The 18,954-nt window shown below is 38.1% G+C and overlaps 1 protein-coding gene and 1 non-coding gene across 4 annotated transcripts in view; both read right to left on the bottom strand.

The window, feature by feature from the left end:
* The window catches only part of Rock1 (Rho associated coiled-coil containing protein kinase 1), a 144,104-nt gene extending 130,687 nt beyond the window's left edge, over nt 1–13,417 (bottom strand). For 2 of the 3 annotated variants that reach the window (XM_076837385.2, XM_076837387.2), the window contains exon 1: nt 12,439–13,417. In XM_076837385.2, the coding sequence (XP_076693500.2) occupies nt 12,439–12,531 (93 nt within the window). In that variant the 5' untranslated portion in view covers nt 12,532–13,417. Of the gene's footprint in view, nt 1–2,365; nt 2,425–12,438 lie in introns of those variants that run through there. The other variant, XM_076837388.2, reaches the window with a different exon arrangement.
* On the bottom strand, nt 5,520–5,626 carry LOC143383033 (U6 spliceosomal RNA). Its single transcript, XR_013089084.2, has one exon. It is a non-coding gene; the product is annotated as a U6 spliceosomal RNA (small nuclear RNA).
* Nucleotides 13,418–18,954: the final 5,537 nt, after the last annotated feature.

The following is an 18,954-nucleotide window of genomic DNA, read 5'->3' as shown; positions in this document are numbered from 1 at the left end:
CATATTCCTAGGCTATCCCACTATTCCATGAATGTTCAATTGAAAAATTGGATTTGGATGGGACAGCAAAAAGAGAAATCATAGATCAGATTCAAGAAATATTAAAAATAAAGTATCATATTCAATTTTCCTCCCAAGTTTCCAAGTAGTAATTTTACCTATAGTTGAGCTTTCATCAAATCAATACTACAGATAAAGCCAGAAGAAAAGTAACTATTAACACGTATCAGTGTGTGTAACTATGATGCTGTGTATAGAAAATTTCATTTAATCCTCAGAATTAAAACCTATAAAGTTCCCATTTTGCAGATTAAATATGTTCAGGCTCTAAGAAGTTAGACAACTTGTTCAAGGTCACACAAATAAATAAAACCTGGCCTACGGAGTCAGAAGATAATAATTCACGTGGTCAAGACAAAACTCTAGGACAAATCATTAAGATACACAGTGATAACAAGCAATGGTGACAATGATTGCTAACATTTACAAAACACCAGGAACTATGCAAAGCACTTCATATGCATTATACCATTTAGTAAGGGAAATGATATATTTGAATGTTAAAACTGTTAAGAACTTTGCCCAAAAGTCAGAGAACTAAAAGTGTCTGACCTGAGTGGGATTCACACATCATAGCCTGATTCCAGAACTCACACTCTTAATCACTTAGGGCTTCACCACTATGCCTCCCTAACCACTAGCCTACTAGAACTGAGCAGAGAAAATACAATTAGGATGACATGAATAATCCCTTTAGGGTGGATGATAAAAACTGGAGAAACATTTTCTTACTGTTATAGAAGTAGTAAAACCCAAACAACCATTCAAAGAAAAATGGAAGCATATATCTAAAATATAAGATTGGGAATTTAAATAAACTCATATCTACGACAAGTTAATTTGGAAATGGTTTTGATTAGTGACTTTAGTATTATACTCCTAAATACAACCAAGTTTCAAAGTCCGTACAGTTGTTTTAATTTACAATTGAGAGTCAAGGGTAGAATTCAGGACTTCCAACTCCACATTCTTTCACTATTCAAAACACACATTCTTAGAAATCAAGCAAGCGCACGTGCGTGTGTGTATTATACACATTTATAATATATATATTAGTTGGCTACGCTTGACAAGGCAGTTCTGTCTATGTTATTTAATAATAATAAACATGGTATAACTGGATATCATAGAGCTCTAGTAAATTATTAAGCACCAAAACCTAGTAAATCCTAAAGCCAATGTTTAAAACTAGTTTTCTCTGATTTAAAAACTCACACTCTTGGGCTGGGAATGTGACTCAAGCGGTAGCGCATTCGCCTGGCATGCGAGGGGCGCTGGGTTCAATCCTCAGCACCACATAAAAATAAAATAAAGATGTTGTGTCCACCGAAAACTATAAAAAAAAATATTAAAAAAAAACTCGAGGGGATCATGATTATGATCATCTAACAAATAAACAGTTTCTCTTCTATAATAATAAAAAAAAAAACACTCACTCTCTTTAATATGTGCATGGGAGAGTGGAGGTAAAGAATGGCCCTACTAGATAATAAAAGCTAAAGTCTTAATAATTGGCATGTGGTACTAGCACACGAATAAACAAGACAGACCAATGCAAGAGAAAGTTTAGAAATAATTCCAAGTACATATGGAAATGTAATATATGAAAAAAGTGACATCTTAGCCCAATAAAGATAGTCATTTTAAAATAAAGGCTGTGAAGATAACCAGTTAGCTATCTGGATAAATATAAAATTGAAGCTGGACATAGTGGTGCACCCCTGTAATCCTAGCGGCTCAGGAGGCTGAGGCAGGAGGACCAAATGTTCAAGGCCAGCCTCAGCAATTTAGTGAGGCCCTAAGTAACTCAGTGAGACACTGTCTCTAAATAAAATACAAAAAAAGGGCTGGGGAATGTGGCTCAGCAGTTAAGCACCCCTGGATTCACTCCCTACTAAAGACAAAATTGGATGTATCTTAGAAAAAAATATGGATAAATCTCTTTATAACCTGGACATGAGGAAAATCTCTCTATGACTCAAAGTCTTTTAAGCAACAATAGAGAAGACTAATCTGAATATTCTTTTTTAAAAAATTGTGTGGCGGGCTGGGGATGTGGCTCAAGCGGTAGCGCGTTCACCTGGCATGCACACGGCGCTGGCCTCAGCACCACATACAAATAAAGATGTTATGTCCGCTGAAAAACTAAAAAATAAATATTAAAAAAAAAATTCTCCCTCTTCCTCTCCCTCTCCCTCTCTCTTTAAAAAAAAAAAAAAAAATGTGTGGCAAAAAAGGGTGGAAACAAAATCATACACATAACAAATTGAGGCTGAGGATGTGGCTCAAGTGGTAGCGTGCTCACCTGGCAAGCCTGCGGCCCAGGTTCGATCCTCAGCACCACATACAAACAAAGATGTTGTGTCCGCCGAAACCTAAAAAATAAATATTAAAAAATTCTCTCTTTCTCTCTCTCTCTCTTATCTCATCTCTCTCTCTTTAAAAAAAAAAATTGTAGATACTTGCATTTTGCCACAGAAATAGGGCTATCATCCTTAATACATTAAAAGAAACTCCTAAAAAAATGAAGGGAAAAAAAACTTTAAATGGCCCTTAAAATCTGAGATGTTCATAATTCTAATTCATAAGAGAAACAAATTACAACTGTACTGAGTCCTTACTTTTCACCTATTAAAATTCAAAAGTCTTAGCATACTGTTCATGAGGACAATAGATAACCCCTCATACCAGTGCAAATGTGAAACAACTCCTTGAAGAGGAAGAATACTTCAACAATTAGCAAAATTACACATGCATATACCTTTGACTCTGCAATCTCACTTCTAGGAACCAACTCTAAAGACACCCTGGCAAAAATATGAATTGACTTATATGCTTTTGTCTTTGTGTGTGTGTGTGGTGCTGGGGATTAGAACGCAGGGCCTTGTGCACACAAGGCAAGGACTCTCCCAACTAAGGTATATCCCCACCCCTGAACTGACTTACATGGAATGTTACTAACTGCAAAAGATCATGAACACCACAAATGTCCACTGATATGAAACTGAATAAACAATGTTACAAAACAGCAAACTATGCAGCTACCAAAAAGAAAGGAAGATCTCCATACACCAAGATAGGGTCACTGTATATGTTACTATGTGTCAGAAATGGATAAAAATATGAATTAAAAAAAAAAAAAAAGAACAGGAAAGGGAAGAGAAGAGAGTAGAAGAGGAAATGGATGAAAGTGAGATTCTTCTAAACATCTTGAATAGTTTCCATGGAAAAGTTTTACATACAAAAAAAAAAACTTAAATTAAAAAGAAAGCAATTCCTAAATATTTAAAACAACTTCAAATGATTTAGCCTAGCTGATGTCAAGGTGGTAAAATAATCTGTATGAAGTACCTTGTCTTCTTTTCAAAACCAAAATTCTGGGCTGGGATTGTAGTGGTAGAGCTCTTGCCTCGCACAAGGCCCTGGGTTCAATTCTCAGGTCCACATAAAAATAAATAAATATAAAAATAAAGATATTATGTCCAGATGGACTAAAAAAAATTTTTTTTAATCTATTCACTGAATAAAGACAAGAAACAATCTGAACCCAGTAGCAATGAATATTCAAAACATCCTACCCTACAAAAGGAAAGTTTCCAGGAGAAATGGCTGATTTTCAAATCTGGAACAAGAAATGTACAAGATGAACCTGGGCATCTTAATGTAGCAAAAATAAGGACGCTTTATCAAAGATTATTAGGGTCTTAAACAAGTAACATGGCAGAGCTGGAGATGTAGTTCAGTGGTAGTGCACTTATCTAGCTAGCATGCATGAGGCCCTGGGTTCAATCCCCAGCACCACAAAAACATAACAAAGGGCACCAAAATAAGAAGAGGGTACCATCAATCAAAGGGCAAACTGAGTTATCAGCAGGGATGAAAAAACTGACAAACACACCAAGTGGTTTTTAAATGTTTCCATGATGCCAAAAGTAAAAAAAGAAAGAGTGGGAAATAGACATTGGCTATATCTTTCTGCTATACCATATGGATTGTATATATTCTTCTGCAAACTAGACTTTCAGGTAATGAGAGATCCTAGGAGACTGTAAGGCTGAGAAGAATAAGGGCAGGGGATATATTTCCCTGCCTCTTACTGTCAGTTGCCAAATCACTCTTGTCCAAAAGTCCCAGGAGTACTGTACTCTCCCTACCAGTTTCCTTAAATATTGTCTTTATCGCTGTAACTAGTCCTTTTCTTAAACTTCCCTCCAATTATCCAGTTTGGCTGTGCCAAGTCTATCACAGTAAGGCTCCAAAATACCTTTCTCTGCAAAGTGGCAATTAAAGAAAGACTGAAGTACTCATCCTGTATATTATGAATAGTACCTTCAAGGTAACTCAACAGCCCCACTTGGTGAGTTCCCGTTCCTTTCTCAGCAGAACAACTGCTGATCAATGAGAAAGTAATAATAGAATTAGAAAATCATTATTTTGCTATCCCTACTAAACTAACTAAAAATCATCAGTGGATGGAACCATTACATGAAAGTTCAATCAAGTATTTTACAAAGGAAGTTACTAGGCTATTGCCATCTGAACAGAATGATCCAATCTTAACATTACTAAACATAGGCCAGTCAGACATTATATTATATGCCTCTCCATGTGATGCTAAAGAAAACACAATCTAAGAAACACTTGAGTGCAGGAACAAGTTAAATTAGTTAAATTACATAATGGAAACTAAAAGAAAATCCAGATAATTAAACGAGGTATGATATGATTAACCCAAGTCTCTTCACCAATTCACTGGAGGAGGGGTGGGAAGTTGGAGGAATGAGAGTTTTCTAAATTAAAGACTTGAAAGACCAAAAACAAACCAACAACAACAACAACCCTAAGCCAACAACACCACCATTTTAGACATTCATGGAAATGCGAATATAAACAAAATTAATGATACCAAGAATATGTTGGTTTGTTAGACATGATAACAGTTATATAAGAAGATATTCTGTGTGTGTGTGTGTGTGTGTGTGTGTGTTTAAGAGATGCTAACAGAAATATGGTAAGGGTTAAAAGATAATATCTAAATGTTAAGGGGCTGGGATTGTGGCTCAGAGGAAGAGTGCTCGCCTCACATGCATGAGGCACTGGGTTCGATCCTCAGCCCCACATAAAAATAAAATAAAGATATGTGTCCACCTAAAACTAAAAAAATACTTAAAAAATATATCTAAATGTTAACATTTTGGTAAGGAAAAGATTGAATGAATGATGGATAAATCAAGCATGACAACATTTTGAAAAGTGCAGAATGTGGATAATAGTAGTTCACTATTCTACTGCTGTGTGTGTTTGAAACAAGCAAAACAAAAATCCATGTTTGTTTTTTTCTTTCCCACTCTAACTACAGTTTTCAAGCTTGAGTGTCTAAGAAGCCCTATCTCATACAGACTCAATCCTAGGACTCATCCCCCAAAATTCTGATTTTGTTTTTCTGGGCATGAGCCCAGATTTTGTTCTTATTTATTTTTAAATTGTGTGTCATTCTTGCACAGGAGCCATGCTAATCTTCTCTGTATCATTCCAATTTTAGTATATGTGCTGCCGAAGCAAGCACCCAGATTCCATTTTTAAACAAGTTCCCCAAGTCAATCTGATATAGACAATCTACAGACTCACATCTGAAAATTATACACTACAGTCTGTGGTACCAAAGTATACATATTCCAAACCTTAAAAGAAAGGCATGATCTCGTGTCTCTTACATCCCCTTAGTCTTACCCCACCCCATCTTAGTTCAACAGACATTTAATCAATCATTTTCATGAGACTATAAACTTCATTAAAGTTGGGCCCGTGTTTTGATTTTACTTGCCATTATGTCCCCACTGTCTATCATAGGGCCCAGCATATAACACAAATAAATATTTGTTGAATGAATAACAATAAAGAAAAAAGAAAGAAAGAAACCATGTTAACATGGTCTGCTGTTTCAAAATTAGTTCCAGACAACAATCTGAGAAAATTTTCCATTTCTTGACCAAAGTTGATATAGGAAGTATGGATCAATAAGTCATGAGGTACATAAGCTAGCCTACCTTTCAAAATATAACAGAAGTATAAAACCACCTCTCAGCTTTCTGAGACGCTGGATTTTAGACATTAAACACCTAGCTTCCTACTAATTCTTTAGTAACTGTAATAAAAATGTTCTGTATTTCACAGTCCCAAACCGGGAGGACAGATATATTAGACAAGTAAACTATACACACACATTCTAATGGACATACGAATAAGTATATTAATTACTGCTTTCTTTACTTCAAAAAGTACAAACCCCATAGTGATAACATAAGTCACAAATTCAAAATATAATTGGCAATTTAACAATTAAAATTAATTCAGGAACTAGTTCCAAAAACAGTGCTTATCCAAAATGGTACCTATTCTTATATTTCTACTCAACAGCATGTAACCTTTAAATTTACTTTTTAAATCAAAAGCCAATGATGATTTTTTTTAAAGTTTTTATTAAATTATAATAAAGACTCAAATGTTTAGAGACACAAAGGACATTAGTTAACTATCTGTCCACTCTTCATTTTACAAATGGGAAAACCGAAGCCCAGATAAGAAAAAGATTTAGTTGGTCACACAGAAAGTTAATAGCAAAGTGAAGCTATGCCAATGCTTATAATTTCCAGTCCAGTGTTCTTTCCACTACTTTGTGTTAATTGCATATTAAAAAAAATTACCCACTGTGAATTACAGTACTATCTGTTCAGACTTTTCTTTTCTTTTTGTTTTGGTACTGGGACTGAGCCCAGGCACTCTTTACTACTAAGCTACATCCCTAGTCCTTTTTCACTTAAGATGGGGTCTTACTATAAATTGCCCAGACTGACCTCAAATCTGCAATCCTCCAGTCCCGGCTTCCTGAGTTCCTAGGATTACAGGTGTGTACCACGGTATACAACTCTGTTCATCTTCTTGTACACATGTGTGCATGGTATCCAACATCTATGTTATCTTAAAACTAAATGAATATATCCCTTTTGTCTGAGGATGGGAATGGGAAAGTAGAACTACTGGATTATTTTCAGCAACAAAACTCCATAGTTAAAATTTCCTGATATGTGGACTTTTCATAATAGAATCTGTATTTTTCACTATGTATCCATAATATCAAAATTTATAATCATGAAATAAACTATGAAGTTATATAAAGTCTAACTTAAAACTGAGAATTTATTTCTTGTTCATTATAAACTTTTGTATGTGGTTCCTTCTTCTGGATTAAAAACATTTCTGACTCAAGAGATTAATGAATGACCCAATTCATGTCTCAGCTGTTACTCTGAACCACTTCTCTATACGCCCACAGCATGCCTGTAGTGCAAGAAGGCCTATTTACAGAATACATACTCAAAGTGTAAGATACATAGAAAGAGAACAAGATAACAACCAAATGTCAACAAATTAGATCCCAACTATCTTTCATATCAATTGAAACTCAGCACAAAGTAGGTCTCCAAAAGCCCCTCCCTGCTCTATTGAACCGATCTAAACAGCAGCATTTTCAATTATAATTAGATTGGCTGCTTCAATAAAGCACAGCTGAATTAGGAATTTATAAGCATGGCTTGAGGTGTCAGGTAAATTACTCTGCACTTACAGAAGACATAGCAAGCCTATGCTATACACAGTGACTAGCATGTATCGATAACACTAAAAATATAATAACGATGGTTATCAATTATCAAATGATCACTAAATGCCATATGCCATTAACTGTTTGCCTGTATTATTTAGTTCTTAAAACTAATACTATAACCCCCCTTCCATTTTTCCCAACTATGAAACAAGCTTTGAGAGGTTAAAATAACTCATCTAAAATCTTCCAGCAAGTACATTACAAAGCCTAGATTTGAATCCAAGTTTAGATCCTACACCCCACACAAAGATTTACTGAATAAATAAATGAATTAGAAGACTATTTTGGCTTTGGTCTTGTTTTTGTTTTTTAATGTTCTTGCAACACACTAACATCAAAATAGCCTATTCTAAACTGGGCAAGCATGTGCCTGTAGCCCCAGCTACCTGGGACACTGAGGCAAGAGGATTGCTTGAGCCCAGAATTTGGTCCAGCCTAGGCATCATAGGAAGTACCTATCTCTTTAAAAATAAACAAAAAAATGGTCTGATCCAAATCAACCAGATGTGCAACCTTCCTAATGGTAACACCCATTAACAAATCATAAGCCCTGGCAGGCATATGGTTTAAGGGTCAAGCATTTAACAGGTTTTTTTCATTTCACCAACTATAACATAATCCCAAATGTGATCAATTCAACTGGCAGGGCATACAGAGAGATTATACAGCAATTATCTAGGATCTGAAATGCTTCTGAATATCCACTGTAATAATTCAGTGTATGAACTAGGACTGTCAAAAAACCTTACCAAAAAAATTCCAGTTTAGCAACAGGAATAGTAGTGATGTTGACGAAACAGGTAAATTCATACCGAAAGGATTGTTCTAGAAAATGAGGGATTTGAGCGATGACACGACATACAAGTAGACATGCCTAGAAAGCAGGCATATATTTAGCATTTGGAATAAAATAAAAAAGTAAAGTTCTGGGCATCATGGACATTAGCAGGTAGTTGAAGCTGTAAGAATGGATGAATTCTCCAAGACAGTGAAGAGAAAGGTAAGTATTAGAGGACAAAAACTGAGGCAAAGAGAAAAATAAGTCAACAATAAAAAGATGGGAAAGCACTAGGTCAAGGAAGTCCAGGAAAAGAGAATTTAAAGAAAAACAAAGACTAGTGTCCAAACCTTCACTTACACTGTCATTCACATTATGAAAAACTGATTAATGAGAACTGTAGTAACAAATATGCACAAAAGGACAGCACAGCATAATTCTGGTTCTTTTCCCTCTCTTTCACAAGTCCACTAATCCACCTCTACCACTTATGAGAAAAATGAAAAGAAAGGTCATGCTCTTCGAGAAAAAACTGAATAGCCACTTATCAGGGTTCTTCCTGCTACATTATTTTATAACCACTAATATTCATTACTATTCCAAAAGGAAAAGCTGTTTTGTGGGCATAATTAGGTTTAAACAAGACATTTGCCAGCAAACTGTTCTGAAGTCAGAAGATTTGGGAACCTCCATTACTGAAGAAAGGATCTAGTAAAAGAAATGAAGAATAAGAAATAAGGACAACTCTATATTTTGAGATTACACACATAAAAAATCTAGAACTAGAGTACTGTACATGGCACATAATACATAATAAATATAAGTTAAATCAACAAAGGTAAAAATAATAGAGAAAAGCAGCCCATGTAAAAGGGGGATGGTCCCTCCAAGTTCAGATGAGAAAGAGTAAAAAAAGACACTAAAAACAAGTGACCTAATAAGCCATTCTGACTGGGGACTGGGGCTTGTGGCCCAGTGGTAGAGCACTTGCCTAGCACTTGTGAGGCACTGGGTTTGACCCCAGCACCACATTTAAAAAAAAAAAAAAAAAAGCTAAACAAACAAAATAAAAGTATTATATCCATCCACAACTAGAAATATTTTTTTAAAATACTATGCAAGGAAAATTTATGCTAGAGTGATATGGTAATAAAATTTCAATTGCACCTTTCAATAAATAGTTGTGAAACCAAACAGAAGGGCCAAGATGATGAGGAGGGGATAGTAAGCAAATGTAATCAAATCTGTCCATTAATTGTTCTCTTTTTCAAAATGTTCTTTAGAAGTCTTGGGTTCCATAATACCTAGCTGTTCTAACTCTGCCTGATTGATTTGATATTACACACATAAAAAAACTAGAACTAGAATACTGCACTTGATTCCTTGATCCTCCTGTTTTCAACCTTCATCTTCCAACCTTGTTTCTAAGGTTTCTCCTTTTATCACTTGAGTTCATTTTAATTTGTACCTCTCTGCAAATGACTTCCAAATCACTCTTTTAATTATGAGCTCAATGCCATATCTCCAATAGTCTACAGGTTCTTTCTTCATGGTTGTCCCACTAAACCCTCAAACACAACAAATTCTAAAACTGAATTTATCTGTAAGCCTATTATTTCTAAACAATTTCCAAACCTGACTTTGCGATTTTCACCATTCTCCCTATAATCCAGGCTCAACATTTTTAGAGTCATCTGACTACTGGCTCTCCTGTGGTTACCCCTTCTTCTCAACTCTACCAATCAAGTTCCATCAAGTCTTCCTTCCTCATTGTCATGCCCCAGTTTGGGGCTTCAATCATTTCTGAATTGTGGTAATGTAAAATCCCCCCAATCCCACCTTATCTTTAGTCTTTTTTACACTAGCTCACCTTACACACAACTGCCAGATTCATCTCTTCATTTATCCTCTGTCTGAGCACTCAAATGATCTATAATCTAACCCCAATCTGGCCTTCCAATTTTATCTTCTGTTTCCCTAAACATGTCAAAACCAGTCGTCTCCACTCTGTATTTATATTATCCTACACCTCACTGAAGACCCTCTAACCTATCATCCATCATAAGCATACTTTGGCTCTCTCAACTCACAGTAATTTCTTCCCTTCAATTACTAAGAATGGATAGATAGATATTCTAAACAATCACTTGCAATTGATCACTTTTTTGTGTGTGTGGTTGTGGCCGGGGATTGAACCCATGGCCTTGTGCATGCGAGGCAAGCACTCCACCAACTGAGCTATAGCCCCAGACCCTGATCACATATTTTCTTAACTGTAAAGCCTTTTGCTTTGTTTCTGTGTATATGTGTGGAATTAATTCTTGTTTTCCTAAACAGATTGGACTCTCAAAGAAAGCACTTGACTTTTATTTCCTTGTATCTTTCACATCTCAAAATACCTCTGAGGTTTCCACCAAATGAAGTCTTAACAAGAGAATAGAAGACAATTAATGAGGGAAAAACAAAACAAAACAAAAAGCCACAAATTCCTTCTTGTAACCCACTTAATAGAATAAGGAGATCAAAAAGCAAAACAAGGCTAGGGATGTAGCTCACTGGTAGAGTCCTTGCCTACCATGTGCAAAGCCCTGGGTGTGATCCCCAGCACAGCAAAAGGCAAACCAAAATCTAAGATACAGAGAAATTTGATAAATATTAAAAGACCAATTAGATATAGAACACATTAAAGATGTGTTCTAATTCCTTGCATTCCTCTCATTCAATAAAATGTTTTAACTTTATTAAGCAATAATCTTCTCTACTATTTCTCAATCTGAAGAACTTCCATAATGTGGGCGAAACATTACAAACACATTACCCACAATACTCTTATTTCATAGTCAAGGATGCTTAGAGTAATTTTGAAAGCTTTGAGGAGAAAACTTACAGAGTGAAACCACACACAAGTATTCAGTGTAACTGAAATTATGTTAATTTTAAACAATCTACAAAATTTTCCTCTGATTCAAAATGAGATTTTTAAATGATATTTCTCTGAATGGCATTATTCTATTCCCTTAATCCCCAAACTGTGCCTATCTAACATTAATTCTCTGAAGACACTAAAATTATTTTCATATACACACTCCCTGAAATTTTAGTTTTGAAATTATTATGTTTTGTTTGATCTAACATCATATTACATATACTATAATAATATAATTTTTATTTAAAAACTATTTAAAAAGTAAAAAGAAATTCACAAAAGAGTTTACAACTATTGGGAATGAAACTTCCATTATTTACAGGTAATTGTATATGCTAATATAGGATTTTGGCTTCTCATAAGTTTTTTAGAATGTTTTAAAAGTTGACAGTGTTACATACAACACCATCGGAAAAAAAAAAAAGCAGTTATAACATTTGTAAGGTATTTTTCCAATCAACAATGTTGTAAAAGACGCTAACACTGAAAACTTCTTGCAGACTCAAGACGCCTATGACATTTCAACTCAAAAATCACTTCCTCATATCCATTCTTGATCGTCACTTCCAAGTCTACACACTAAATCCTTAGCACATCTAAATCTCTGAATGGAACAGGAGTCTTTCCAACATGACTGTCAAACCGATCGGGAAGATTAATACTTACTAAGATCGCCATTCAAAAAACTATATATACACGTAGTGGCAGTATGTGACGTGATAACCTGATATAAGGCTTGCAGCAGCAGGAATTAATATATCCTTTGTGAAGAACTGGGCCAGAACTAAAAGTTCAGAGAGCGCTGAGCAAAGAGCCAGTCGCAGAGTAAAAAGGGCCACACCATGTGGTTTTAGTGGTACTCCAAAAATTCTTTGGAAAACAGAAAATCTGGCATTTTCCACGATGATTATGCATACCTGAGACTCTTGCAGTTAACCAGAATGAAAACAAGAGTGAGGCAAAACAAGCGGGACCCCAGGCAAGCAAAAGGGAACGAAAGGTGCCACTCACCAACAAACAATCCGAATTCACTTCCGACTTGGGATCCCGTAGCAGGTTGTCGATTTTTTCAAACCGAGTCTCAAAACTGTCCCCAGTCGACATGTTGCTGCTCCTGTGACAATACCCTCGTACCAGCACTAGCAGCGGAAAGCAATTTCAACCAACTTCCTCCGCCGTGGGTTCGCAGCCGCGGGGAGAAGGAGCCGGAACCTCAGGGTCACCAGGTGTGCCCGGTTCCCCCTCCTCCCCCTCACTGAGGGGACCTCGGTTCTCCACACCCCGGGCTGGGGGCGACAGCGACCCACAGCCGCCCGGACGCCCAAAGTCGCATCCCACCCGGCAGCCCCTCACGACAGCCGACAGCGCCGTCGCCAGCAGCCTCGTCGCTCCGGCCAGGCGCTTCAGCCTAGCGGGCCCCGGCTGCCTTCGCCATGGAGGAGCCCCCGTCCCGGGATGGGCAGGAGGAGGGAGAGCAAGAGCAGCAGGGTGGAGACTCCCTCGGGGCAGCCGGGGAGGGAGAAGAGGAAAGGCGAAAGCAAAGGGCGGGCGAGGAGCTGTGCCAGCTGCAGCCGCCGCTCGGGCCACGGGCCGGGCCCGCTCCGCTCTGAGGCGCTGTAGGCGGTCTAGCCCCGCATCCCCGGCTCTACTCAGCCCGGCCCGACACTCCGATCCGTTTCGACCGAAAACGGGTCCCCGTGAGACAGGCTCACTCTCTCATTTTGTCCGGTCGCTGCTAGGGTTGCTGCCGCGGTGTCCGGCGGGTCAGGGCGAGGTCCGTGCCCGATGGAGACTTAGGAGAGGACAAGCTGAAGAACCCGCGGTGAAGAAGACGATAGTTGGGTCCCAGCGGCTGCTGATGGGGGAGCTTCTGGGAGGGGCTGCGGTCCCGGCTGGGAAAAGGGCGAGTCGCGGCGGCGAATGCCTGGGGGGTGGAGCGAGGGGGGCCGAGAGGGACTAATATGTCCGCCTTCCTGTTCAAACAAACGGAGACCGCCGACGCAGACTGCGCATGCGGGGCGCGGACGTTCGGAAGGGGAACCAGCCGGCCCCGCGCGCGCGCGCGCGCACGCTGGCGCCTCTCAAGGCGGGGCCGGGCCGGGTCTCGCCGGGCTAGGCGGGGCGGGAGGCGGGGTGCGCCCCGGGCTTCAGCGGGCAGGCGGGCGGGGACCGCTGGCGGCGGGGAGGAGCCGGCCGCTGCCGCGCCCGGGCCGGCCCTAGGGAGCCACGGAAGGCTACGGAGCAGCTAAGGAGGTCCGGGCCGAGGACCTTTCGCTGCTTGTGTTCGCCGACCTGGCACCTGCCCCAGCTCGGCTTCCTGTGTGCTGCAGCGGGTCGGTAGAATTCAGACTGGAAAGAAAGGATGCTGGTTACCCTTCTTATCCTTATCATGGCGATAAGGTTCTTGGGAGAGGGCAGGATGCCTTTTCGTCGGTAGGTACCAGCATCTTATTTGAGCACCAGTGGAGTTTGGTTGTCACTGGTGACTCCATCGTCCGTCCCCCGTGAGCCCCGCCGACTTCAGTCTGTGAAGGATGCATTGGGACAATTACGAAGCACTCGGAGCATCCCAAGGCGAGCCAGCGTTGTGTATCTGGAGCCTTTAGGCTTTGACTCCAAAAGATGGACTCAATAGAAGTCAAGTTCAATTAAATTTAAATAGAAAGGGGAAATCATCCCGGGGGTGGGGAGGGGGGCGATCATTCTTGAAATGTTCACATTAGTTCTATCACGTCGATAACCCCCCTGTAGTGCTCTCCTGGGTGTGTAATGCTGCTGTTTTAACTTCAAAACAGCGAAATTTAGAATTGTGATTTTATCAGAGCTAATGTGGCACCTGAAAATAATGGGTATTTCCTCCTTGTTGAGTTGCTTCATTGACTGTGGTGTGCGACGGTGAAAGACTTGTGTTACTCAACCTGCTGACAGTATTCTTTCCTGCTGTCAGCAGGAAACCAACCTTCATTTGTTTCTAATTAATGTTTGTTTTTGCTCATAGGTGAAATTAAAGACTGCTAGAAATAGAAAACTTGGAAGTTTTACCCTACGCCGGAAAATGCTGTAGATGAACCAAATGTTTTCTTATATTAAAAGCATTGTACAGCATCTGAATAGTCCACCAACCTCATGATGGGAGGTTAGGAAAATAACAGTGTTTGAAACATGTTTATTTCTATCGTAATTTTATTAGATATGAGAAATATTTAGATATAAGGGCTTCTTGCATAAATCAAGAAGCAAGTCTTCAGAAAATCATAGAAAAGAAGAAAACTAGAGACAGACTTCAGGTATTTCATTAAAATGCTTTCACAATGACTTTTCTTGGCCCTAGTATTTTAAGTCAGTCATGTGAGTTAGATTTATTTTTAAGCAAAGGGCTTAAAATAAATTTGGCATTTACCCTAAAATAAATTTCCTAAACCCTGCTAGTCCTTTATTTTATTACCATTTTTAGGTATTCATAGGAATTTTGTTGTTTCTCAAATTGAACATTCTGTTGCTTTCCATTTGGTCACACATGAAAAAGTGCAGGTAGCTAAAACAGTACATAAGTGGCACTTATAAAGGTAAGCAGATGGCAAAGCTACTAGAAATGGATGTGAAGCCTACATTAACCTATGAGGCTATTGTGATGTTTGTAACACACTGCCCCTTGTTTTTTACTATTAGATGAACTCTGTATCAAGTTTGGGTTTTTTGTTTGTTTTTGTGTTTTGAGCTAGAGTCTTCCTGTTACTAGGCTGTTCTTCACTTGCTGGGCTCAAGCCATCCTCTCTTCTCAGCCTCCCCAGTAACTGTACTATGGACACACACCACCACACTTGGCTAAATTTAGTTTTAAATAAAAATAAAAAGTCTCCCCCATAATAGGATGGTATCATCTGACATTAAATTCCTTTCCATTTAAAAAAATTCTATTGTTTAATTGTGACTAATCTCCTCAAAAGAATTGTAGATATTTGAGATCACCCTTAAAGTATGTTAGACTCCTAAAGTACAATTGCAAAATACTGATGCCATGTACAAATATTCTTCATTGCTTTCAGTGTACGAACATTTTTAGAATATAGTATTAAACATAACTTTCCTTTAAGGAGCAAGAGTAATAGTAGATGGTATTATATTATTACTATATAAGAATCTAACATTATAAGCTGGGAATGTAGGTCAGTAGTAGAGTGCTTGTCTAGCATGTGTGAGGCCCTAGGTTCAATCTCCAGCACCACACACATGCCAAAAAGAATATAGTATTAAACATAACTTTTCCTTATGAGGCAAGAGTAATAATATATGGTATTATGCTAATTCAGTAAATGTAATATTATAGTACTGAATGTTTACCATGTCTAGATACTATCCATATACTTCATACATAGTATCTCATTAAAAATTCAAAAAAGCTCTAATATGATTGGACCTTTGCCACAGATGGGAAAATTGGGGTACAGAGAGCCTGGAACAGAGAATCCAACTACAGGATCCCTACTCAAAACTATTGATGTTAACACTATCCTACTCTAATACAGGAACATGTACTTGTATTATTTTGTATTAACACAGTTTAAATGATTCCTTGTAACAGGGGGAATTCCAGAATTTGCAATGTGGTCAATATGATTATAGTCCCTAGAAAAAGATGTAAAATGTTTTTAGCAGGTTCAGAGTAAAGAGGCTTGACAGCCAGGCATAATGGTGTATGTCTGTAATCCCAGCTACTCATCTACTTACAGGAGGATTGTAAGTTTGAGACCAGCCTGGATAACTTAACAAGATTGCCTTACAGTGAAAAAATAAAAAATAAAGAACAGGAGATGGGTTCATTAGTAGAGTACCCCTAGTCAACCCCCAGCACAACACATGCAACACACAAAAGGCCTTGACAATGTTCAGTAACATTGGATTAACTAGAGATTTAAACACTGGGTCCAAGAACCAGGGGCAGACCTTAGTGGAATTTTCGTAACTTGCAGCCAAATAAGAATAAAGGTACTTAATGCTTGCTTTAGTAGCATTATACAACTAAAACTGAAATGATCAGAAAAGATTACCATGGCTATGATGGGAAGATGAAAGGCAAATTCATGAAATGTTCTATATTTTGCACTGTCCATAAGATTGTTTGACAACCCCCCCAAAAAAGACAATAAGTTTTCATAAAGTTAACAGCTATAATTTGAGACTGTTCTTTAGTCTGAAGTTCTCTTTACTTTTTTTGAAATAAACATAATTTTTCTTTAAGGAGCATGAGTAATAGCAGATGGTACATTTATTTTCTTTCTGTTTCTCTCTGTGTGTATGTATACCAGGGATTGAACCCGGGGGCTCATACATGCTAAGCATGCAGTCTACCACTCTACCTCCTCAACCCTTGGTACCTTTTTTTAATAGTTGCCAGGTTTAAAATTGCAGAGATGGGCTGGGGATATAACTTATTGGTAGAGCCCTTGTCCAGCATGTGCAAGGGTCTAATTGAATCCCTAATACTGAAAAAAAATATTTTACCAAGTTGGCAACTCTATGCAAATGTATAGATTAAATTACTTATATTTTAGTTTTTCTGGACTTTTGAATTCAGAAACCTGGAATGTGTAGTATAGATAAGACTCATGCTAGAACCTAATGAAGACACTACAGTGCTGAAAGAATCTGTGACATATTTGGGAGAGATCATAGAAAAATTAGAAAGATTTAGATGTATACTTCCACATAATAAAAGACAATTTTAAGTTGAGCATTCCTTTGCTTTTGGTTATTTGGTAGGAAATAAACTTGGTTTAATGTTTATGGAATTTCTTTCATAAATGCTGATGTGGGAGCTAGCCTCCAAAGATGGCCCCCAATGGACCATGTCTTGATATTCACACCCGGGGGGAGTTCCCTCCCACGCTAAATCTGGACAAAGGCCCTATGACCTCCTTTAACCAGCAGAATGCAGCATAAATGGCTCTATGCCAGTATGAGACCTAATCTTTGAGAGTGTCTGGCAACTAACAGTTTTGTGCTGTGGGAAATCAAGCTAAACTAAGATCACCATGATATGAAAAAACCCCAACTAACTGCATAAAGAGATCACAGGAAGGACAATTGAGGAATCCAGCAGACCTTTAGAACAGAGACCCTGGACTTATGGCCCATTCCAGCAGCCCCCAGCCTTTGATGGCACATGGAATAAGAGGCAAGCTGATCCCTGCAAGTACTGCCTACACAGAAGAATCATGAACAATAATAAAATTATTATTGCTTTGAGCTAAGTTTTGGGGTAGTTTCTCAGCAATAGAAAACAAAACAGTTGGATTTCAGAAAAAAAATCAAGTGAATATGAAGAGAGAGATATATTGGGGAACAGTTTATACTTTTTTATATACCCATTATTAAAGGGTATTGTTAAGGGAATGACAGATTAACTCATGTTAATATCTTTAGTTCAACAGACCCTCTGTGCAAAAGAATTGTAAAAGCTTTTTAAATAAATTAGGGAATGCATCCAAATTTTTAAAATAATTATGAAATTATATTCCCATAAAAGACTTTCTTTTTGTTGGTGGTGGTACTGGAATTGAACCTAGAGGTGCTCTACCACTGATCTATATCTTAGATCCTTTTTATTTTATTTTGAGATAGGGCCTTGCTAAACTGCCCAGACTGGTCTCAAACTTTTTGATCCTCCTGTCTCAGACTCCAGAGTCAGTGGAATTCCAGGTGTGTGCCACCATGCCCAGCTAGTGTATAGACATTTCTGTGCTGTCTCACAAACACTTAAAAAATGCAGGTATTTCCTATAAATTGCAAATCAATTGTTATTCAGTGCCACAAATTGCATGTTATTCCAAAAATGCATACCACAAATGTGTTAGGAATGTGATGTGGCTAAGTTCCTATAGAAACTTTAGCTAACATTTCCAAGAAAATATGATACTTATTATGATTAATATAACTTCCCAAAGGGCATTAAAAGTTTTTTAATGTAGAACAATTTTACTTGATTCTGAACAACTCTGCTCAACCAAAAGTTGTAAGAATTTAGGTTCAATTCTGTTTCAAGAGGTTGGTTTTATATGATTATTATTTACCCAAAAGCATTTTATTTGTATATGTTTTCTAGGTCTAAGAAGTAAATCAGGAAGAATATGTTCTTTTTCTGAAGAGTATTTCCTTTGAGCTGAGCCAAGCTTGTTTCTTTCCACAGAATATTCAGTCTTGGGAGTAAATGCATTTTGACATTTTTAGATCTACTACAGGCAGAGTTGGGGATGCGGCCATCTACAGCAAAGGAAAGTGTAGGGCACGCTAGGAGCACAGAGCACCCTTAAGGCTTCTCCTGACTCACCCTGGAATGTCTTCCTCCAACATCTGTTTTTTATTTCTGAGAAGCTGCTATTCCATTCAACTGCAAAAATACTTGTAGTGACCCTCGAAATAGAATGGAGAAATAGAGACAGATTTCTGTAAAACAATTACTTCTCTGCTTATGCCATTGCCATCTTGAGAACTCGACTGCTACCACGCTCCAAAGTCCAAACATGCAAA

This window comes from Callospermophilus lateralis, chromosome 17 (assembly GCF_048772815.1).
Source record: "Callospermophilus lateralis isolate mCalLat2 chromosome 17, mCalLat2.hap1, whole genome shotgun sequence".
In the NCBI taxonomy this organism is placed as follows: domain Eukaryota; kingdom Metazoa; phylum Chordata; class Mammalia; order Rodentia; family Sciuridae; genus Callospermophilus; species Callospermophilus lateralis.
This window is presented reverse-complemented; position numbering and strand designations above follow the sequence as displayed.